Raw genomic sequence first — 24,867 nt, forward strand, 5'->3', positions numbered from 1 at the left:
ATATTTCGCAAACCACTACAACATAATGACTCCAGTTTCAATTTTAGTAATTTATTTCAAAATACCTGTCCAGAAGAATATTAACAATACAGACAACAGCAAAAAAGATTCCCCCGGGAGTAGACAATTAAAGAAACCCCTATGACAACCTGGTTCCAGTTGAAGGTGTTGGGGAAGGGGGCTGTGTTGAGGCCCCCAGAGTCCAGGTACCCATACCCTGCTCCCCACAGAACCGAGCTGCAGGGCACCCCCTGGCCCATACACCAGCACCCCCAAAGCCTTTATTCCGCCCCTCCCACAACCCCCAACTTCTTTATTGTCCTGCCAGGGGGCATGGCCCTGCCCTTCCTCACCCTTTGCTAGCGCTGGGTCTCCCAGTCCCTCTCCCATTCCCAGCAGAATGAGGATCAATCAGAGCATGCAGCCTCCAGCCCCACCAGGCTAGGTGCTCCCTCACTGTGAGCTGGGCTTTGCAGAGTCCAGTGGCTTGTGGTGGCAGCCAGCAATTCTGTGGGGGAAAACAGGGAATTCTGCAAAATTCTGCATTGTGTAGTGATGCAGAAGTCCCCTAGGAGTAATATATTTGAAAAAATTGAGAAAAAATCCAAAAAACTATTTAATAAATTTCAATTGATGTTCTATTATTGTTAGAAGTGTGATTAAAACAGCAATTAGAGTTAATTGCATGCGTTAAATGCAATTGACAGCCCTAAAATATATGAAGTAAATGGTTCTTTGGAATAACTATTAGAGAAGAATCCAGTGTTTACATTATCAGTCCACCAATGCAAACTACCAAAACAGCCTTTGTAACTAGAACCTTGACCTTCCATTGGGTTGTATTCTGCCACCACCCCATGGTAATATCACTTTTTCTGATGCTGTACAGCTGTAGAAAGATGGCAACTGTTTCCAGACAGACTTTTAGCTAACAGGGGAGCATGGTATATAGCTGGACGATCTGGCTTCTGATAGTCTAAGCAGTTTATCCAGATGCTAGCAGATGGTTAGATAACAGCCTGAAGAGATGAACTAAAACATACATCTGTTTATTAGGATAGTTGATGAGAAAGCAGTCAGCATGTTGCAGTTTTACAATTGCTTAAAAGTGTTTAAAAAGCTTCACAAGAAGCATTACTGTAGGTAGCAGAAAAGCAATAGCACTGTGCCCTTATGAATTTACTTTCAGTCATCCCCTCCACAGATCCTCAGCAGTGTGGTCTCGTAGTCCCCAGAGGTATCAGACTGTGCAGAGGAAAAAAAAATTTTTAAAGTGACATTAGTGAGGATCACCTTATGCTTAGTTTGCCATTTCAAAAATAATTTCCACACTTCCCCCCCTCTTTTTGGGCCAACACAATAATGTTAAGAGGATACAAGATACTTGATCCTCCTACTGAAATTAATAACTGAACTCCCGTTTTCTTGACTGGCAGAAGATTTAATCCGTCATTATTGCGGTAAAATACTGAACCAGTGTTGATAAAGATTTTACAAAATTAAAAACGTACATCAGACTTGCTGCTAGTTTTACCTTTCCCCATTTATAAAAAACTTTAAATTGCTGAAGAGAATGTTCAGTACCTGTTTTAGTTTTCTACTTAGCATTTCAGATTTACATTGAACTTCCTAGTAGAAAAAAGGCTCCCACTTAATGCACATCTATGGTGAAAAAAGACAAGTAAAGGGCCGCAGTAACTACTGTAATGCCTGTGCTACATTTACAACCAACACCACTTTGATAGCTTTCTGGACCTATGGAGGTACACTCTGAAATGCTTTACCGGGCTGTACTCCTCCATCAGGGAGGCTGTAATTTGAAATCACTGGATTTGTGCTTTTAAATCCCTTAAGTGCTTAAATACAGATTTCAGGCTACTATTTGGAAATTTTGGCCCATGTGTATAAAAAGATGACAGTAACTTTGTTTTGAAAGTCAACTGTGCATTAACTGACAATTGTGTTTTGAAGTGACAGACCTTATGCTAAAGTCTTCATTAGCCCCCTATACTACAAACACCCTTGCACATGCTTAACTCCGAGTGTGAGCAGTCCCACTGCCGTCAATGGGACTATTTGTGTCTGAAGAGACAGTGAAGTGTTTGCAGGATTAAGGCCTCAATTTTCAGTAGTTGCCTGCCTCTAGCAGCTTTATAAGACGTCTAAGAGCCTTCCAGCTGTATTAATAAAAACCATAAATCACCCTCCCCCACTACAATTTATAATTTAGTTCGTTATAAATTTTAATCTACATTTGCAATAGCACACACTTTTAAAGTTGCTTTTACAAAGCCTCAACCTGGTTTAAATCAATAGGCAGGTTTTTAGTTCTAAAAATCAACCCATTTAAATTAATGACTTCATTGCCCACTCAGTACTAAACCAGTACTCAAAGACAGGCGGAAAGTAGCTCAGTGAAAATTGTTTAACCACAAACAAAACCCAACACCTTCAAACCCCAGTGCCTAAAGTCAAGTACTACAAATCTACTTTTAGTCTCTTAAAGGTGTGAGCTCACTTTCCAGTATCACTGGGAGCTACAGGAGTTGGTAATTCTGAAAGTCAGGCAATTCTCACTTTTGAACCTAAATGCAGATTTAGAAGCTTGTCTGTAGACAGCAGGTTGGAAATTGTTGACTACAGGAAGTTGTATTAGTTGAACTAATTGCTGTAAAAGGCTGTGCGAGTATCAATTTCAGTTTAAGCCAGGTTTATTTTGGTTTAGTTCAAACAGATGCCTAATTCATTTTAAGCCACTCAAGCCAAAAAAGAAAAAAAAAAAAAAAAGTGTTCAGAAAAGGGATTTGCATGAATTCAATTAAATGTTAGAATGACACCGTTACTTAAGGCAGTCCAACTCTCTCACGAAGACAAGAATCTAAGACTATGGAGGAGTATTCTGCAGTAGAGTGCAGGTAATAAATACATACAATTTTTCAAAATGTTTGGATGCCTGAGTACAGTAGCATTATTATATTACAAAGACAAGATTCTTTGAAGGCTGGATTAATATTTAAAATTGTATGAAAGATGTTGTTCCCCTACAAGCTTGGCTACTCTTGGCACGTGTGTTCTACAGACATTAGCAATGTTACTGAGAAACGAATAGAAATGTATGGAATATCTGAATTAAGTTATAAACAAGTTGATAGTTTGAAGGACTCTGGCTCATTCAGTGAGTTAATCACTGATCAGTACCATCTGATTGGTCAAAAATGGAATCCCATGTAGGTTTACAGAACTCATGCTTTGCCTGAACTAAGAAACGCAGACAGGTTTAGCACACACTTGAGCTAAGACCAACCTAAATGCTACCATTTTTCCCAGTGCAGACACAGGATAATGTAGACTACAAATTTCCACCAGATGAATCAAGCAACAAGGCCTTACCCTGTATCTACACTAGGAATGAAAAGATCAGGCTTAGCTAGCTCTTTTCCTAATCAAGAGAGAGCCTCAGGCACCCACTGATTATGTATGGAACTCGATGTTTTATCCTAAAGAAGAATAAAAAACCTCTAGATTACTACGATTATGGTGCAGTTAGTTGTGATGATCAGCACTGTGTAATTCAGAGCTACATTATGGAACAGGGCTCATCACATCAGTTCCACCTCTAGCAACACAACATTGTTCATCAATTTATGAAAGAGGCTGACAGAAAAGATCACTCAAGACTGTTTTGTTTAATCAGAATGTACTTTTAAAAAATAAATAATCTCCCAACCTCAGACATTTTTGAGCAGATGAGACAATGTTGGCAGCTACATGCTGGACTTAAAAGCATTGAGCTGAGAGAGGATATCGGAGTCACATTTCTGGGAGGGGAAAAACCACTCCAGCTTCCATTAAAGTTGAATTAATAAGTCATTGGAAAGAGAAGGAAATTACAGCCAGTCAGTGTTGGAGGAACAGAACTTTAAGAACTAAACCACTGTGTTCAATCTTATTTAAAAAAAAAATGAATAACTCTAAACAAAGTCACTTTAAGCACTTGGCATCACCTCGGACTGTCAACTATCCTGTTAAAACAGCTAATAATGGTCCCTGATCTGCTTCTGAGACTATGAAAATTAGCTGCCATACCACAAAACTAGTATCAGGGTGTAATGCTTCCTTGGTGCAATTCAGCTGTGGGAAGAGTCACTGCAAGAGGCAGTACAACATCAGGAAATAGAGTCCTAAACCTGCCCTTTAGCAAATTTTCAATTCAGCTTTAGAACAGATGATTAAATGATTCGTTCATGTTAAATGTCTTCTTACTAAAGCTAGGCCTTTCTGAACATTCTGGGCATCAGACAGCATGGTGCAGTTCTGCCATAATATATTATTGAGCAGCTAGGAGCACTCAGTCACCCTCCCCTGGCATCCTGCAGAGCAGTCACTGGTTACTTCGTCTTCTCCATCTATACCTGTTCACTTCATCCTCACGTGGAGTCAACGAGCTAAGCTAATGGTTCACGAATCTCTAAACATGTATTACTCAGTGTCGGACAGATCTTAGCTTGCCCACTGCAGGCTCAATATGACCAAAATGAAGTCTTCCCCCCACCTGAAATCCCCCACTTTCCATCCCATTCCCTTGGGAATTACACCATCTTCCTCCTAACCACCTTGGACTCCACCTAGCTGGATCAAGTCTTGCCTCTTCCTGCACAATGTACCAAACATCTGGCACAATAGCCAACATTGTCTATTTCCTAATCATCTCCTGTCTCCAGATACCTGCTCTGACCTACTCAATAACCATTTTACTTCATTTTGTCCAGAACAGAGGCTAAAAAGCTACACCACTCTCCTCTTCAAACTCCTCTAACACCTTATTGCTTACTCCCACTTAACACATCTGGCACTTGCAAATATAAAGCTTTTACACATACCTCGACTAGAGAAAAAATATTGAAAAAGTTCTAGTACATGAGCTGCCACATTTGTTATATAACTGTGTTCCAATATGCAAAAATAGTTAATTACAATAATTCTTACTTTTATAGCAGAGTACAAGGAGCAGCCATGCTTCTTATATTCAGCTCGAATATCCAGCAGGTCAATTTCTGATCTGGAAACCATGATTCTATTAAGAGTGAACTCATCAGTTCCAGCACCCTGATAAAACAGAAAAGAGCCATCTAGTACAATACACCATATAAAGGCATTATTCAAATTAGGCTAAAATCAGCAGCTACATTTAGAAATAGTATTCTCCTCCCCACTTAGCCTGACTCCAAGAATTACCTCTGGTAAGGGACCAGTCCCATGTTTATATTTACACTCACTCTTAAACTTGACATTCTCTTAAAGATATACAGAAGTTCAACAATGGGTATGGAAGCGGAAAACCTACCTTCAAAGATTGGTGCAGCCTTTCAGCAAAGAATGCAGGAGTGTTATTCACACACTGAACTATTAAAAGAAAGGTTAAGGGTTAGAACAGCCACCTAAACTACAACAGTACCACATTGCAACTCTGACTTACAAGCCCTCACTTTGAATGGACAGGACACGCATGGCCAGATTTTCAAAGCTAGGTACAGTAATGCCTCACTTAACGTCCTCCCAGTTAACGTTGTTAGGTTGCTGATCCATTAGAGAACATGCTTGTTTAAAGTTGCACAATGCTCCCTTATGGTGCTTGGCAGCCTCCTGCTTTGTCCACTGCTTGCAGAAAGAGCAGCCTGTTGCAGCGAGCTGATGAGGGTGGACTAGAAGCCTCCCAAGTCCCCATCAGCTCCCCGCTCCCTTAAGTTCCCTGTGTGCAAGCTGCCCAGCAGGCTATCAATTGCCAGGCAGTTCAGCTGTCCCTCCCCTCTCTGCCACACGCTGCTCCTGCCCCTTGTCTTGGAGCTGCTCCCGGGAGCCTCCTGCTTGGGGGGAGGGGGGGAAGAGAAGAAGAGGAGTGCTAAGAGGAGTGTCCCCCTCCCCCTGCTCAGCCCTTCTCCACAGAGCAGGGAAGGACACAACAGGGCTCACGATGGAGGGAGCTGTCTGACATGCTGTCTCCCCTCCCTCCATTTGTCCTGCTTTGTAGAGCGTGAGGCAACATTAAACAACGTGTTAACCCTTGAGGGGTCAGCCAAGTGCTAGTTCATCATTTAGCAATAAGGCATTCCCTGGGAAATAGCCACCCTCTGACTTCACCACCTCAACCAATCATTGCTGTGTACAGTATTAAATTGTTTAAAACTTCTAGTGACAGCGTGTGTGCAAATATAAGAGACAGACTTGTCTGGTGAAAAAAAGTATCCCTGGAACCAAACACCCCCTCCACCTCCCAGCTTACATTAATTCTTACAGGGAAGTTGGATTGGCTTAACATAGTTTCCCTTAAAGTTGCATTTTTCAGGAACATAACTACAATGTTAAGTGAGGAGTTCCTGTAAATGCAATTGTATGCATCAGCCTTGTACCTGTTAATGCCTGACATGCATGCCCAAGAAGGTATATACACACATGCACCTGGCCAATTCTACATTCACTTTATAGTTCTCTTCCTGCTGGTGCCCCAGGCTGGTCAACTACATGCATTTTAGACACTCACTCCTATGACTGATGCACCCACTTATATGAAGTGTAAATCTGGCTAGAGATATTTAGTTAAAGCATTTCTATTAAGAACAAGACTTTATAGAACCCTCAGGCCTGCCCTGAAAAATAAAATACCATAGTGCTATAGAAATGGTTCAGCATTATGGGTGGCTGAAGTCTGGTGACCCATAAAATTAGTCATTAGTGTCACTATTAAAAAGATCCCCAAGTACAATGGAGGGTTTTTTTGCACTTGCAGAGTCAAATATAAAATGACGACGGGCATGCCTGGTGCCTAGGACTTGGCACAAAGCAGTCCTCGTGCAGGATTAGGGCTGCTAGATGCTACCACTGTACTAACTATAAACACCAACATAGTGCAACATGCTACAGAACTAACAAACTCTTCTTTTCATAAACCCAAGTCATTGTTACTGCTTATCACTAAAAGGCAAGAATTAAAGTCACGGTAAATCAAAGCATTCAGACTATAGTTTTTCCTTTTTTTTTTTTTTTTTTTTTAAAAAAGGTGCAGCTTGTTTTCAGCCATACCCCTCCGTCCCAAGAATCTTACCAATGGCTAAGAGTAAATCCTCAAAATGCCCTGACATTTCGCCCTGTATACTTTCTTCAAGGGTCTTCTTGCTGATGTTCCTGTATTCATCAAATGCTAAAAAAATAATCAGTCATACGTAGTAAGTACATCAAACTGTCACAAGGAAGTTACACAATATTCTCAAGTGTCAGGCTCTATTTAGGGTCTGATCCAAACCTTAGTGAAATTAACAGAAGTCCTTCCACTATCTTCAATATTGTTTGGAACAGCTGATGAACACATACTGTATGATAAGAGCAACAGTATCCATCATTCTAAGCCAATCAAGGTGTGTGCGCGCGCGCGCGCACCACACACAGAAATGTTGTTAAAACAACCTTCAAGTGCCATCACTGTAATATTCACCACTTTCTCTCTTAAGGTTGTTGGCCTTCGTTCTTTAATGCGGCATATCAGACCCTGCTTCAGCTAGCCCATTTACCTAATTGTCTTGCTTTAACAATCATAAAAAGACAGACAAGTATATTGAGTGGGTGGAGACAAATTTTATCCACTGAAGGCTTTCATGATCCCAGGTTTTTTAATGAATAAAGAGGGTGTCTCATGCAGCACATTCCATCAGCCATAAGGCAAAGATGCATTGAGTGATTCACGAAAATAGCAAACAATTACTTCCTTAGAGTCCTCAAGGCTGCATGACATTTGTACATGCTGACAATTACATTCCAAGCACGCTGTGCAATCCACACAGTCTTTGGAGACAGGGATAAGTAAAGAGACCTGCTGCCTGGATTTAAGAACAAACTTTCCCTCTCTTCTCCTGCAAAAGTAGGAATGAAAATACCTTAGAGTACAACTGCACAGGGAGAGCCCACTTCAAAATCTACATACACATTGATATGTGGCACACTCCACATGAACACTTGCATCTTAGACCTATTGTTTCAGTTTGCAGCCTTCCATATGCGAACAGATACAGTACTGTATCTTCACAACCACGAGAGCTAGAAACTCAGGTTTTTATTCTGCAAACCTTTAGAAAAAGGTGACGGACCCAGGGAAGTGATGGTGGGACAGTAACAATGAGTGGCACCTCAATCCAAATTACACATACAGATGCTTGACTATAGAAAACAATTAAGAAATAGCACAAAGTGGTCAAAAAAGCAATTTCATACTTAATTTTAGTTGAGCTATGCTCCTGAGGCACAGAATTTCAGTGAACTTATCTTCGTCTGTACCCCACTTCTTCTCCCCAGCGTTATAGAGAACCTGTTACAAGGAAAGAAAGGACATCACTGTGGCCGCTACACTAGACTTCTCAAAAGGAAGACTGTCGAGCTGTGCCACTGCAAACTAGTTTCTGCATTTGGAATAAATTTTCTGAGGACAGGATTCTGAACCTGGGCGATGCAACGGACTCTCTCTCAGGAGTAGTCATAAAAAGCATTAAGGGATTCATGTTTATCAAAATGAGGAGATTTTTCCATGAATACGACAGCATGGAAATATTTGCTTTATGAAAGATGCAATGTATCACAAAGTGAATGTTAGAGTTAATTCCAACACAAGTCAGGACTTCGGAAACACGTCTTATTCAGGAATAGGGGTTCCTTGGAGCTTCCCCAGCCATCCATTCCATTCAAGGGCATCAGTGGCTATGGTGTCTTCTTCAGACAGAGGCTTCACTATAGTGGCCAAACTGGGGATGCTGTTTTACAGATACCATCAGCATCACTCACATCAGCCCCAGGCATGCTTTGAGCAAGTCTGAGCTGCACTCGTAGTTTGTGTTGGCCCAAGATTGTTGGGCCCATAATCTGCACCTCACATGGGGACAACAAGGAGAAGGGCAATCCAAAGTTTTACACTGTTAATGGGAAGTCTGAATGAAATGAAGCTTTCTCCACAGGCCATTTAAAAAAAAATTCAAAGAAACCCATGTTTGTGTTAGCTCTCACCACAGATAAAATGGCAATACTTACACTTCAAAGGTTACCACAGCAGTTTAACAATCATTGTTGAAACTCAGTACTCTAGACCAGATTATATATAAAAAACTAATGCCAGTTATAGGAAGGAGACAGGGGGAAAAAGACACATGTCCTAATTGATGGTCTCCTTGCCTGCTCCATTTCAACTTTGGGGTGTTTAAAGCTCTGACTTTCTTGGGTATGATCCATCCCTGGAAGAGGCTGATTAGCAGCTAATTCTGTATTGCAATAGGGAACACTATATCTCCATGCCAAGTACAGCTTGGTTCAGCCATTGGTTTGCTTTGCTGTACCTGTGCATCCTTCTTTGCAAGATGTTCATCCACTTTTACATTTTCATCTCTTCTACCCTGCAATAAGGAGGAATGAAACTTTAAAGCCCATAAAGGAGCAGCATTTGAAAGTCTCCAATACAGTCACCTTCTCCCAGTCACCCACCCAAAAAATCGTTATTGTAGATTGTGAAAAAGTAGCTCTTGCCAGCATCTTTTTACACCCAAAATTTGTCTGAAAGAGTCATTAGTAGCATTGTGTGGGGAAGGCGGAGGATGAGCATTTGGGGCCTCCACATGTGGTCTAAGGCTAAAGCCACCACTCCTGCTATTTTTCCTCTTTACCTCACCCCCACCCCAAAAAGCCTGGAGTGGCGACTCCTCCTCATTATGATCAACAATGCTGGTGTCCAATAGGAGCGCGATAAATGAGGAAAGATGCATCTTATGGGAATAGGACAGAGCCTGACCCATCAAACATTGGATTCAGTACTCCTGAATGAAGCATGCAACAGCAAAGGCCATAGCCAAGCCACAGCATGAATCGTGCATTGGCTTCAACATGCAACTCCTCAATCCTGATCTGTAACACCCCAATTGCTATAGTACTAAGAGTCCAAGAAGAGGATGCCAGTTATGGTTACTTGTGATAAAACTATGGTGCTATAACTGGTATAAACGACAAGGATAAGATGAGACCAAATCTATCTCAACTGACAAGTCCAGATAGGGACTTGATCTCTAGAGGGGAAATATCAGCACTCTAACTTACCATGCCACTCGCTTACCTTAAGTTTAAATAAGCAAAGCTAGGCACTCCCAGAAGTACTGTACCAGTTGTCAGAGGATTCACTATGAGTACTGATATCTACAATTTCAAGATCTAAATATCAATTCTGTACAATAATGATGCTGACTGTAAGATGACGGAACTTACATCTGCCAGAGTTAATAGGGCTTTTCTGAAGTCACCAGAGGTGTCAGAACTGAGGTCATCTCCAAGACTCTTCTTATATACTAAAAGAAAAAAAAAATCAAATTTAATTGAATTCGTAATTTAAAATTAATCAAAAAGGTAAGATTAGCAAAGGCATCTGGATGCCTAGGGAAGATCACTGACCAGTAACTGATCTGTTGTAGCCTTCTCATCCTAGCCTACCCAGCAACAAACTCTGACGTATCAATGTTATGATACTAGGCAAGATCCATCAGTCCACTGACATAGTTTAGCCCCACAATCCAGCCTCTTCTCCTTAGTAGTCATATGCATGGTCATATCTAGGATTGAAGAATGCAGGCCATACCTACAGAATAGGTGACTGTATCCTGGAAAGCAGTGACTTTGAAAAGGCTTTAGGGGTCATAATGGACAAGTAACTCAACCTGAGCCTCCAGTGTGATGCTGTGGCAACAAGGGTACAAATTCTTAGATGTATAAAGGAGGAAGTAGTGAGTTGGAAAGTGATCTCCCCCACCCCCATAATCTATAGCACTGGTGAGGCCAATACTGAAATAGCACATCCAGTTTTGATGTCCACATTTTAAAAAAAGGACATTGAAACATTGGAGATGGTGCAGAGAAAAGCCTTAAAAAGTGACTTGAGGGCTCAACACAAATGCTGCACACAGTGGGAGACTTAGAGAGCCATCTGTTTAGTTTATCAACACGAAGACAGGGGATTTGATCGGAGTGTAAAAGCACCTTTTTGGGAGGAACACACCACACTCTAATCTAGTGGACAAAGGCATAACAAGAACCAATGGAAATTACAGCCAGACAAATTCAAATTAGATATAAAGACCAGTTTCTAACAGGGAGGGTTTTTAACCATTAGAACAAACTACTAAGGGAAGTGGTGGATTTCCCTCATCTCTTACTGTACTGTCTTGATTTGAAGACATCAACTTCTCATTTAGTGTTGTAATTACACTTCTGAAAAATGCTACTTTAGGCAAAAATGATGTTAAACAAATCCAATTTCCCCATAAGAATTCATGTAAATGGGGGGGAGTGTAGGTTCAATGGAAATTTTATTCGCCACACACAGTAAGTTTTCAAACAAATTAATACTATACACAGCTATGATTGTGAAGTTTGGCTGATGTGGTGGAGTCAGAGGGTGGAAGAGGGAGGGGAGCGGTCACAAGCAGTCAGCCTCCACCCCAAACCCTGCTTTGCCTCCTGCATTTATAATGGTGTTAACTACATTAAAAGGTGTTTAAGTGGGTCACACTCAGGCTCGCTATATGAAAGGGGTCACCAGTACAGAAGTTTGAGAACCACTGCTTTAGAATCTGGGAAGGCAGTGGAGAATGCCACTCTGGTTAGTGGACTCAGCTTGTAGATGGAGCGAGGGATTGTGACGCAGATTGGATCAAGATTTGTGATGACTGGTGTCAGAAGAGGACAATCTGCTGCTTGGATTCAGAGCCTTGCTAGTGCATGGGTGTGCGCTGTGGACAGGACTGTTACTCACATTGGACTGAGCAGTTAAAGAACTCATCAGAACTTGCTCTGTAAAGAGCATGAGTGCCACTGATATACCCTCATCACTGTAGTATGCAAGAGTCTCAGACCTTTGTGGATTTAATCCTTGCAACACCTCAGGGAGGAGGGAAGTTTTATCTCCATCTTGGACAGGGACAAGTTGCACACTTTCTTTGACCTTGACTTAAATTAAGCATCTGAGGTAGGAAATGAACCCAGCTCCCACGTACGCCATACTTCTGCCTCCACAGGCTTTTCTGTGCCAACAGACAAAACCACCAGTGACATTTTCATTAAAGGGAACTTTTTTCCTTTTCATTTGTTTTACCTCCTGCCTTCAGTTTGCAAAGCTTCCTGTGGAAGATTATATAATGCATTACAGAAGGCAACTCAAACTGCTCCTTATATGGTACTTTAATAGCCTACCACACAAGAAACTATAAATCTCCTGGGTATAAATCCAAACAAAGCTGCACCTCACATTAGGTGTATCTGTTCCAAGCATATGTGCTGGCAGTTCACTCTTCTAATGTTCAAATCAACCTCACCTGCTATACTGCTAAGCAATTACTCTCCTGGGAAAGAAGCAGAATTGCCAGTTATGGGAAAAAAGCAATAAAAATCTCAAGGTTTCCTGTAACTATGTACACACGCAGCCATGAAAACCACACGTTCTGGTACCTGAACATTTAAAATGAAAGTTACTGCAGTGCTGTTGGATAATGTTTCGGCTTGAAATGGACAGTATTTTTTAAATAGCATGACAATAAACTGCTCAGAGAAGGTGTATGACAAATACATATTGAAATATACTTAGAAACTTCAGTCTATTCTAGAATTAACACCTATGAGACCATCAGGTACTGGATGCTATGCATGCCAAAGAAACAGCTCTTCCATGGAATCACACTGGCTATGCTATGAGCTGGGGGGGCGAGTCCCAATTTGTGTGCATATACATGTTAGCTCAATGAGAACTAGTGGGAGCTGAAGTAGTAGTGTTGCTGCAGTGGCACTGGTTTACCTACTCTGAGTACACACCTGTGAGGCTGAGGGAGATTTATACTTTGCCTTACTGCTGCCCATGCTACGGCAGCAACACTGCTATTTCTGCTCATACTAGTGCTCACCGAGCTAGCCTGGCTACCTGTATGCAAGATGGTAATCACACCCCTCGCTCATAACATAGATGTAGCCATAGTGCAATGCTCCGTAGTCTGTTCTGTGCATCTTTCCAAACCACTGAAAATAATGAACCTGATTTTCTGGTATCCACTAGGTACAACTGGAGTGGCAGCCTCAAAGGTGCTTTTTGAAGCTCCCATATCATGGAGCCGGTTCTATGACAATCCTGGTGTAGAAAATACCAGCCTGAGATATACTCCAAGTTACTCTGGATGGCACTACCCCAAAGGCACAAGTAGGGTACCTTGGAGTAACAGGAGTACCCTGGCCACACGTCCTCAATATTCCTATGCTGCAGGAGGGGGTGACACAGGAGCCAACTGTGCTAGTTTTCACTATTGGGCTACAGGAGTAATCTTCACCTGAGTAGAGCCAGTGGCTTTACTGGCCCATTTGTGCCATCAGAGTAGTGCAAAGGGGCCAGAATGCAGTGGAGCATCTGACCCAAAAGAGTTTTCAGAAACCAGCGTCCTCACCCACAGCATCTTAAACTTTATATTAGGTACGTACAGACACATGCCGTTAGGCAAATACACAATTCAGAAGTGCATCACTTGTTAAAAGAATTCTCCATGACTCATATGCCAAGTTTCTTTGCAAAGAGTTTGCATGGCTAAGGCATTTGCCCCTGAAAGCAGAGCTTACAATGGAAAAAAAAAAGGGGTGACAAATCTTAAAGTTATTCCTATTAGTTGCTGTTTGTATTGTGCACTTTACAGTAATTACATGCACAACTCTAATGGGAAAGAACCTAATATGCAAGATATAAAAGGAGCACATCACCACGTTCCAAATCCCTTACTGGCCAAGCCATGCATCTGAAACTGGAATTTGGCTGCAAGGGTAAAGTGTTGCCTTCAGATGCTTGCACATGGCTCTAGTTTCAACAGGAGCAGCCTGCACAGTGTGTATTTAAAGAAAATTTGTTCCCAAATATGGAATTCTGTCCTGTAGGTACTGGAGTGGTACTACATGCTGAATCACCTCATGGGAGTACATGTGTCTGCTAACAGCATAGTACACTGAATCTTTTGTAAAAACTGCAATTATTGCAAAATACTTATCTGAAGCTCGACTTTCCAAATGCAAAATAACCTACTTGAAATGATCTATGAAGAGTGACTATCGAGCACTGGATAGGATGCAACCAGGTAACGGTATTAATATACATATATGTTTGAGAAAGCATTACCTGTATAGTATGCCTGGGATACCTCTTTCATTTGCTTACTGGTCCTAGAGGCTAGGATTTCTATCAGTGCCTTTTCATTAGTTCCACTACCCTTAAAATAAAACGAAACAAAACCCACACAGTTTATTACAAGGGAAAAAAATGCAGTTTTTAATAGAGGTTGTTTGGGGATTAGTTTAAAGTGACCTTAAGCAAGAATTATAAACATTACACATTGCAAATAAAAACCAACCAGGGAACACACAAAGTACTGCGATTTCATATATTGAAATTCAGACAATTCACATTAGCACGAAAATAAAGTTTGTGAAAAGATTCAATTACTGAAAAGGTATTTGCGCCTATCAAGAGATGGTTCATTAGCTTTACAGTTTCTCAGATCTGCAGATAAGGGAATGAGCCAATGATGAGACCAGGTTCTGTCAGAATCCACACGCGGCTCTGAGAACATAGGTCGCTCCTACACGTCAATACATTTGACGTTCTAATCTCAGGACTCTTGAGCACAGGGCAGATATGACAAATTAAGTGATGTATTAGTGTCCTGAAATAGAACTAGGCAGCGCAACACTAAACTCAGATCCTTACTAACAACAAAGTCAGGATTTGAACACAGTTCCCGGCAATGAATAGCTAATAAATTGTGGCATGGTTTTCCCTGCCACCTTATAACTGAAGCACCACAAAAATGTCAAAGCCCACCAATATGCTATCTGAAAAATGGACTAATTTTTCGTTACCCTGATGTTTTGCATCACACACTAAGGAGTAGAGATAGGCGAAATTGTTCATCTTTAACAAAATTCCATTTTGACCAAAAAAATTCAGTTCTGGTCACTGTCATTGTTTTTAATGAATTTTTTTTTTAAATTTGAAAAAAAAAAAGTCATTTCACATGTGTGGAACCCTCATCTCCCCCCCACCCCCCACCCCCCAAAAAAAAAAGTTTTAGTATTTTTCCTTTTCCCTACTGAAACTAAATCTTTTAATTTGGGGAAAAATGTAAAAAAAACACTTTTTGCTGAAAATTTCCCATTTACCTTCTTTCAAACTGGCTCTAAATCAAAATGCAGAATTTGCATGCAGACTTACTTTCATGGATTTCTTAAGCTGTTTAGCATCAAATACAGCTGGTGGTGTTACAAGTGCAACCATAACATGCTCCAGATTGCCCGAGAGATCACTCTTCAAGTCATCTTTCAGGTCCTAAACAAACAGGGAAGACCCAGGGTGATTAGCTTGCACGTATCACATTATTTCCAGATGAAATGGCAGCTTAGGGAGTTTAGTTGTTGCTACTGGAATAATTCTACCCTGCTTCTCCTCAATCACTTCGACTTTCAGAAGCATTTCGCTCATGGCTGTGTCGCTTTGAGGTTTCCTTCCCAAGAAGCTACTATTATTTAGAAAGCTAATTCCACTCTTTGAGTAGGCCCCATTCAAAATTAAGGCCAAATTAAGGTCAGCCCACTGTATGTCTTAAAAAAAAAAAAGTCACAGAAATGTAGATACTGATTCTCAAGAGAAAGTGGAGAAGGCAGAGAATCAGATTCATTTGTTGGTTCAGTAAAAGGTAACTGCGGATGCTGGAAAAGGGGCCTTTTAACTCCCAGCCTTATCTCATGTGTCATATTCCCAAAAATAAATGGCAAGAGTTACTTTATTTACAGTGCCTAGACTACACTGCAACAGTAGCATTGGTTTGGTTCTCTGTTTAGCACATGCTTCATGGTGCACTGAAAAGAGTTTGTATAGTTAGTTTTTCTTCTTAAAGCATTCCTTCTCTGTTCTCAGAGCTGGCTATAAATTCAAATAGAGTTACTTAGATGCATTAATTTCTCATATCCTGTCTCAATCAAGATCGGATAGCGTTTGTGCATATACAGATTATTTTTGCATAATACAGAAGCTACAGGATAACATTTTTACTGTCAGCTATCCTCCCCAAGCTGTACCTTTCCTGAAGCTGCCCTGTACTCCTTAGCAATCAGCTGCCGCTGAGCATTTGATCTCTCAGTGAGGATGTCGATGAGTGTTTTCTCATCCGTCCCTGAAAGAAAACAAATTTTACTCAGGATTGTTGAACTCCCAGTTTTACGCAATCCAACGAATCTCCTAATGCACTGAAACTAAAATGAATTATTCAAACTAGTTTTAATTCATTGGGAAACAAAGCATATTATTCACTTTTGTACTTTAGCAAGAAGGCATTTCAGTTGTCCTGGTTGATTTGTCAAATTGTTCTGAAGCTATCTCCATCATGAACACTTGCTGAAAGCAAACAGAAAATGAGAATGGCAAAGATACCTTCAAATGGAGATGAGACTTAGATATTATCTCAGTGTCACAGGGTTGTAGTAGTACCCCCTTGTCAAAAATGTGACCTTGCCCAATCATCATGGTTACTGATTGCATGGAGGTATTACACCTTGAATACTGTGTGCAGCTCTGGCCACCCCATCTCAAAAAAAAGATATTAGAATTGGAAAAGGTACAGAAAAGGGCAACAAAAAATGATTAAGGGTATGAACAGCTTCTGTATGAGGAGAGAGATTAAAGAGACTGGGACGTCTCATGTGGGAAAAGATGACTAAGAGTGGATGATAGATGTCTACAGGGCCACCCAGAGGATTCAGGGGACCTGGGGTCTTTGGTGGCAGCGGGGGGTGCTCACTCAATGAAATTAATATTCAGCATGTTTAAAACAACCAGAATGAAATATTTCAGTCAACCTATGGAACTCATTGCTAGGGGATACTGTGAAGGCTAACAGTATAACAGGGTTCAAAAAAGAATTAGGTAAGTTTAGAGGATAGGTCCATCAATGACTACTAGCTAAGACGGTCAGAGAAGCAATCCCATGATCTGGGCGTCCCTAGCCTCTGAATGTCAGAGGCTGGGAGTGGATGACAGAGGATGTATCACTGGATGATCACCTGTTCTGTTTGTTCCCTCTCAAGCACCTGGCATTGGCCACTGTCACAAGACAGGATACTGGGCTAGATGAACCATTGGTCTGACCCAGCAGGGCTGTTTTATGGCACACAGAATTCCAACATTTTTGTGCTAAGCCAGATACACAGAATACCATCTCTTTGTTTCTGTAATATAGGAGTGAAACTTAGATGCACATTTACCAATTCCTCTGATTGCCTTCCGAACAGTTTCAGCATCCTTGGAAGCATTAAATCCTGTGTAATCTCGAATGGTTCCTCTGGTTCCAACCTAGAGATCAAAACATTTTGAGATCTAATAGCAACAAAAATCCCCAGAGAGTTTTAGGTTCAAAGTTTGACAAACTGTTCCCATCTGGTTCATATTTTTACCAGGGCAACAATAAACTAGTGTTTAAAATTTAATTGAGCTCAGGGCTGAGAGTGTAGATTTCCCACATTTTAATCACAGCTCAGATATTAACTCACTGGCCTTATGCAACCTTGCCTCAGTTTCCCCCCAATCCATAAAATGATGGGATACCTCCATAGGTCCCTAGTTCAAAAAGCATAACAAGTTGCAACAGCTCAGAGAGTCCAGATGCTGTAGCTGGGGACTAACATCTCATATCCTCTTGGGATATGATAATACATACTCACCAGTGGATTACAGGTGCACAATGATTTATTAAGCCATGTCGACGTTTGTTTTCTCAAACTTATTTCTGTAGCAAAACATTCATTTTTGGGATATTCTCCAGGAAGGTTGGTGTTGATATATCCCCTGTTCACAGGCTTTTCAAAGTATTCAGTCTCGATTAGGGATGAGGAGATGTGTGACCTCTTCCCCCCCCTTTTTTTTTTTTAATTAGAGAGAAAATGTTATGCCAGGATAACCCTTTTTGTATTAAATTGAAGGAAAATTCTAGCTCTGGCATGGACACAGGGGAATGGCAAATGCACAGGCTTGAAATTCTAAATATTGAAATAGCTTTCAGTGGGGCCTCTGAAATTTATATTCTAGTCATACCCAAACAAAGATAATCTGATTACAGCAATGCAAGTTACCTTAATCTCAAGCATAATGGTACTGCTTTTCCTGTAAACACCAATGTGCCAGAGGGAAGATTTTTAAAGCAAGCAAAATTAGGTCTGGGTGGTAATAGGGAAAGTAATTGGATCTGCATAGTGGTGCTGAATACAGTTTATGGTTAAACAAATCTAATTTACAGTGGACACCAGCTACATTTAAAAAAAACTACTTTTGATCAAAGATCTTCTACATTGTTAGAGAAAGGTACAAACACTGCTTTATATAAATATTATCCTCTTTCCCCACTACCACCCAAGCTGTGCAGGATATTAGCAGCAAACATCTGCTAATATCCTGAAGTAAAAGGGTTCCTGGACTCATTGGTGGCTGGTGGGTTAGTAGTTCACATAAAAATGACCTAAATTCAACTGCTGGGGGATAAAAGGGAAAGCGTGTTTGATATTTTCATCTCAGCTGGGACAGCCAAAATTTTTCACAGTGGAATCTGATTTTGGATGTGTCAATTTCATGCTAATTTATTTTTTTTGATGGGGACCAACTTGAACCACCCTAGGTTTGATCTTCAGAAGTGATGAGCATCCGCACCTCCAGCTGAACTCTATGGGAGCTGCATGTAGTTCATTAAATGAGATTCAGGCCCTTGGTGTATCAAACTGGGCACCCCAAAAATGGCACCACTGATCAGTGGCAATGTTCAAAGATTTCTTTGCACGTGTACACATCACACCACAGTATGGTGAGCAGTCACTCCTCAAGAGAAGTCGAGGATGGAAACAGATGGGGTTGCACAGGTGGATTCACTTGAGTCCAAACAGATGTTGAAAAAACTTTATACCCCCCTGCCCTTCTCATACTCTCACTCAATGAGTTAGCACAAACCTTTATATTAAAATAATTCAGTTAATAGTTTGGTTTAAGCCTCAACTCTGACCTGCTTTAAAGTTACTGAAACTTGGTACAAAGGACTCTATGCATGTTAATGATCTTAAAGTTAGAGTCACTGGCCGCAGAAAGATTAAAACACGTATCGCACAGACAGATGACACTCCGCTTCTTTTGCAGCAGCAGTTATAGTTATTTCCAAGGCTACACAGACAGTGTCACAGCTCTGGGAAACTGCACCTGTGTTTCCTGCCCCCCTCCCCGCCCCCCATCATGGTCCAGCACAGACACCTGCTTGAGGCTCCGAGGCTCCTGGCTCATCAGTCCTCACCTTTCTCAGTGAGACACTTGTGTCTCTTCCTCCTGATCAGGGTTTTTGGAGGCAAGGAATTGTGCAGCCTGCCCTGTGTTCTCTAACACATCAGATTGCCTACACAGGCCTGCAGCTGCGCTTTACAGCCATTGATGACAATGCAAACAGCCTAACTGCCCACAGTTCAAGTTACCACACAGCCTTTTCTCTGCAAACAGATTTATTCTTAAGGCAAAAGCATTACAGAGAACCAATGAAAACAAGTGCTCTGGTAGATGATCACTCCTTCAAACTGAACCAAATTCATAACTGCCTTAGCTCTGAACAAGCAGACTTATTCATAAGCTAACCTTTCCTTTACACACTTGGGTTCTTTGATCTTCAGAGACCCCGTATCAGTCAGATGGAGTCTCTCCTTAGGGACAGAATCAGAAGGTGGGACTTTGCATTCATCCCCCCCACAGTATTTCTTCAGAAACTCACAACTTTGTCCCAAGAGTTCCTTCTTGTCTGGCACATTTTCAGAAGACTATTTCAAACACTCATAACACTTCCTAGAGTTTACACTGGGCACATCTCCCTCCTAGAGAGGTTACACATTCTCACAATACACCTCTATCCCAACATAACGAGACCTGATAACACAAATTTGGATATAACGCGGTAAAGCAGCAGTCCAGGGGGGCGGGGCTGCATGCTCCAGCAGATCAAAGCAAGTTCAATATAACGCAGTTTCACCTATAACACGGTAAGAACTTTTGGCTCCTATAGACAGGATTATATTGAAGTAGAGGTGTACATTAACTTAGCTTTGGAATCCACTGGATTTTAAATGCAATTTAAACTTAACCAATAAGATCTCACAAAGATCTGTCACAGACCTCTTATGTCAATTACAAGGAGGTAAATGAAAAGTGCTACACTGTCTATTTTAAGTACCATTAGCAACAAACCAAAATGTATTTACTAACTGAACGTTACAAACTCCATGAAAAATTTTTCAAGCTTTCAGGTGGGCACTGGAAATGACAATAAAAATCCCACAAGATGCCGCTCCATGAAGTTTTCACTCTGTTTTTACAGTGTATGTTGTTATGTATGGAGACAGTTTTACTCACCTTCAAATCATCTCCTCTCCCTAGATTGACACTGACCTGATTTTTCCCCCTCTCACACTAATACAGGCTCCATTGAGTTGTGTGAACAATTTGATTTTAATTTCCTGAAGTGTTTAAGATTGTTTTCATAGACACTTGATTGTCTTTACTAACTGAATGGAATAAAATGATCACCCTGTATTAGGAAACTTTGCAAGCTGAACACTTCTGAAGTTTGCTTTTTTTTTTTGCCCCAAGTAGTAACACATTTTGGGGGGCTATGATTAACCAAGTGCTGCTACACTTAAAGGATTGCTATATAGAATTAAAACACTTTGTCTAACATTAGTTTAGATACAGATCTGAAGGTGAAACTTCCTCAGGTTTAAGTGTTATAGCAGTAAGCTTCCCCATGTAGGCTGTTTGGCAAGTCCTGGAGTATTGTTTAATACCAGGATATGTCGCAACATTATTGCACAACTACAGCCTTCTCCACACTTTGTTCCCACAAAAGCTGATAGCACTCCTTGGTGAACACATAACAAGCAAGTTATTCCCCAAGTACTAATGTATATCTTGTGAATTATTGCCTGCTGACAAAAATACTGTCCACTGTGGCTACCTTAATGAAATACATAAACAGGAAAGATTTACTTTGAAACAGCAGTGGTAAGATTTTGTAGTTCTAAATATTCAGTCTCAGACTGACACAGAATAACCTCTGGGTCCCAATACGACACTTCTCATTGTTTTATAGCTCAATATGGGATAATCTGAACATGATCTTCCTTCCTATAATGTCTAATAAGGCAGCACACAGAACTCCACTGGTTAACATTTAACTGTAGAGCCCCAGAGTGATTATTAATTAGTATTAACAAGATTGAAGTTCACATTAATTACTCAGATCACTTTTTATTAGAACCAACATGATAAGTAGGGTAATTTACTTGCACCCAAACATATTTAGGATACACAACGAGAAATGTATTACTCTTACAGCTCTGGAAACCCAAATCTTCTCTTTAGCCACAGATGATGCAAAACAATGGTAGGAGCAGTGCCAGCTTCCTGGCACTGCTACAACAGTGTTCCTTAACCCTGTTCCGGACCCAAAAGGGCACTCGGTTGGAGACAGAGCTCAGCCTCCATGCCCACTCTATCTTGGGGGGGGGGGGGTTCTGCTGAGATTGTCAAGCATTGTGCATTTCCACTGGCAAGTAGCCTGACATTAGGCACATTTTTAAAGTAACTAAACCTGGTAAATGACAACATTATCTGACCAATGTTTGCAGAAAAGGGCAGCAAAATACTGTCTAATAGGGGACTTTGGTAACCTAGTCCATGAAACACTTCTTTGATTTAAGTTTTAAAGAACCTGAGATTTCTCAAGTGCTGGTACCTAACCAACTCGTTCTTCTTCAAGGGAAGAGCAGACTGGCTCCAGGGATAGAGGCTTGGCACTGTCACTTGACTGACATGACCGCTAAAGAGTGGGTAACGTTTTAAAGTAGAGGAACCTCAGACAAAAAAAGTGAAAAGCTTTGTTCTAACTTTGGGGAAAAAAAACTGATTAACTCCTAGCAGAAGGAAACTAAGATGTTGCCCTCTCTGATTCCCTTTCTGTTCAGTCTTCCCCCTGCCCCACTCTAGCTATTTGGGGGGTGGGGGAGGGGGGAGGGGAATGGTGTACAGTAGAAGGTGTTTCAATAAAATTGAAATCCAAATATTAACTAGCAGTCAGTTTAAAAAAATAGAAAAATATCGCTAAGTAGTGACAGATTCAGCAGAGTTAAACTGAATGGGAGATAAAAGTAAGCATCCGAAACCTATTGTAGACAGTAGGCACAAAGGCCAAATTCTCTCTCATGTATGCTCACCACAGTCAATGAATTTGGCCCAACATGTACACACACTGATACACTAAGCAGGGAAACAGACATTTGTCTGTCATCTCTATTTCTGCCAGCATATGTTTACGCTTTAAAGAAAGCATGGCCTTATATATGAAGATGACAATGGACAGGGATTCAGAAGGTCTGTTTTTAATTTCCATCTGCCACAAACTTCCTGTGATGACTTGGCCAACTCACTTAGCTGCTCTGTGCAGCAACTCCCTATATCTATAAAAATGGCAATACCAACAGTCTCTCCCCCACTTTTTGATGCTCTCACAATTGGCATGGAAGCTGGCAACTTTCCTCACCAACCAGACAATTTATCAGACACACCCGGATTAGTCTTCAGCCCTTACCTCCAGGCTCCATTTGCTGTCCAAACAATCAAACGCAAAAAAAACCACACACACACACCTTCCAGCAGGGGGCTCTATACCCAGCCACAACTCCCAAGGCTTCCTACCTGGAGTTTCTTTCACTCACTCACTCACTCATGCCCGTCACCCCAATTGGGGTATGGGCCGCCAACAACAGATCTCCAGAGTCCTCTATCCTGGGCCATTCATTCTAACTGGTTCCAGGTATAGCCCATTTTTTTGCTATGAGCCTGAAGGTGACATTGCCAGGTGTTTCTTGGATGGCCTCTTTTCTGCTTGCCTTGGGGATTCCACCACAGTGCCTGTCTGGTGATGTTATTTTCCTCCAGGGTCTATTGCAGGAGACTGTCCCATCCTGTAGCGCAGCTCCAGCTCCACACACACTTTATAGGCAACACTATTGCCTTCCCAGCTGTATCTGATTACAGAACATAATTGAACTGGCTATTTAGATTGTAAGCTCTCTGTGGCTGGGACTTTGTACAGAGCCTAGCAGAACAGGCCCCCAGTCTCAGCTGCAGTCCATAGGCACTGTTGTAATGCAACTAATAAAATGAACTAGAAAAGCTAATGGCCATCTGCTGAAAGATCACTAGATTAAGCATATTTCAGTTCCTCCCACTGAAGGGTTACTGTAATGCAGTGCTAGTGAACAATCTTGGGAAGAAACTGGCCAAGAACTGAAAAATGCACAGATCAGCTATATGAGACACGAAATCCATAAACAGAATCCTATTTAATTTTCTTGGCTTCCTTGTATTCAAGTTATTTAAATGGGGAAACAGGGCTATATCCTTGTGGGTGTGGAGGAAAAAAAAGCAAACTGGCTATGACCTCAGTCTTTCAGGAATGTTGACTTAGTTACATCATTTAAAAAATGTTCATTGTCCTGACTCTGAACTCCTATCTGTTCCACTGTTCTGGACATGTTTGGGCTCAAAGCATTGACAGAAAAACAGTAAGTATACATGGCTTGCACATTCCTGAGACTGTTCCCACTGACATTGCATTGCCAGTATAGTGGTGCACTGTACGAACAGTTAGCAGAGACTTATTCTTTCGTATATTTTTAGCACACGGCCACTTTATTCAGATAACCCTCTGCTGTCCTGAGGAAGCGTAGCTGAATGCAAGCAGAAACTAACTCAAGGGAAGTAACCAAAAGGGTGTGATCTTGCATCCCATACCCAGGCAAAACTTCTTTTGGCTTCAATAGGACTTTTCCCTTGCATGCGGACTGCAGTGCTGAGCCAAGTTTCTCTTCCTCATCCCTTCCTCTCCCTCAAACAAACCAAACAAGAAAGCCATCTGCCTACAAGCAGATTAAGCACCCCAAAAGTCAGATTTTGGCTAGGAATATTTACGATATGATAAAACCAGGGGGCAGGATTTTAAAAGGTATTTGAATGAGTTAGGAGCAGAAGTCCCACTGCAGGTGAATGAGACTTCTGCTCCTAACTCACTTGGGGTACGTCTTCAGTGCAATCAGGTGTGATTTCAGCATGTGTAGCATACCTGAGCTAGCTTAAATCTCTCACTAGTTCAGGTTCCAACTGAAGTGAAACCATAGCTGTGCCAGCTGTTGCTCAAATACAAGCCTGCCAGAGATGTGACTAGCTCATGTTGCTACTGGTAGCCTGTTACTACAGTGTGGATGTACCTTTAAGTGCTTTTTAAATATCTCCTCTACAGAGTCAACGATACTCATGGGAAAAACCACCAATTAAAACCCATTCAAAAAAGTTGCTGCATTATATTAAAAGGTAATGAGTGTAGGATCTAAGATTTCACTAATTTTTCAGAAAGATAACTGATGTTTACCAGTATACTATGATGTAAAAGAAAATAGTGATAAAATAAATCAAATCCCTTCTGTGATTCCATATCCCATTTTTTAAAATTGTTTGCTCACTTACCTAGTAATGTGTCTCCCAGTTGTGTGTGAGAATTAGCAGAAATCTACTCTCTGGAGCGCCAGGGCATAGATTGATTGCTGCACCCACACAGAGTCACTGACTTCTGTGGGGTTCTGGGTGGGTGCAATAGCACCCCCGTGCCATCAATTGCAGGGAGAGTGCCAAATCATCCAGAAAGGATGTCC

General features: G+C 41.2%; 1 protein-coding gene across 1 annotated transcript in view; it reads right to left on the reverse strand.

The window, feature by feature from the left end:
• Positions 1 to 603: 603 nt before the first annotated feature.
• Positions 604 to 24,867, reverse strand: part of ANXA3 (annexin A3) — a 34,760-nt gene continuing 10,496 nt past the window's right edge. Inside the window, exons 3-13 of the mRNA XM_030565120.1 lie at positions 17,350 to 17,437; positions 16,168 to 16,262; positions 15,305 to 15,418; positions 14,213 to 14,303; positions 10,285 to 10,364; positions 9,369 to 9,425; positions 8,260 to 8,353; positions 7,100 to 7,195; positions 5,345 to 5,403; positions 4,987 to 5,106; positions 604 to 1,245 (exon numbers count right to left, since the gene is read on the reverse strand). Coding sequence (XP_030420980.1) covers positions 1,186 to 1,245; positions 4,987 to 5,106; positions 5,345 to 5,403; positions 7,100 to 7,195; positions 8,260 to 8,353; positions 9,369 to 9,425; positions 10,285 to 10,364; positions 14,213 to 14,303; positions 15,305 to 15,418; positions 16,168 to 16,262; positions 17,350 to 17,437 — 954 coding nt within the window. The 3' untranslated portion in view covers positions 604 to 1,185. The remainder of the gene's footprint in view (positions 1,246 to 4,986; positions 5,107 to 5,344; positions 5,404 to 7,099; positions 7,196 to 8,259; positions 8,354 to 9,368; positions 9,426 to 10,284; positions 10,365 to 14,212; positions 14,304 to 15,304; positions 15,419 to 16,167; positions 16,263 to 17,349; positions 17,438 to 24,867) is intronic.

The sequence above is a fragment of the Gopherus evgoodei genome, chromosome 5 (genome assembly GCF_007399415.2).
Source record: "Gopherus evgoodei ecotype Sinaloan lineage chromosome 5, rGopEvg1_v1.p, whole genome shotgun sequence".
Lineage (NCBI taxonomy): Eukaryota > Metazoa > Chordata > Testudines > Testudinidae > Gopherus > Gopherus evgoodei.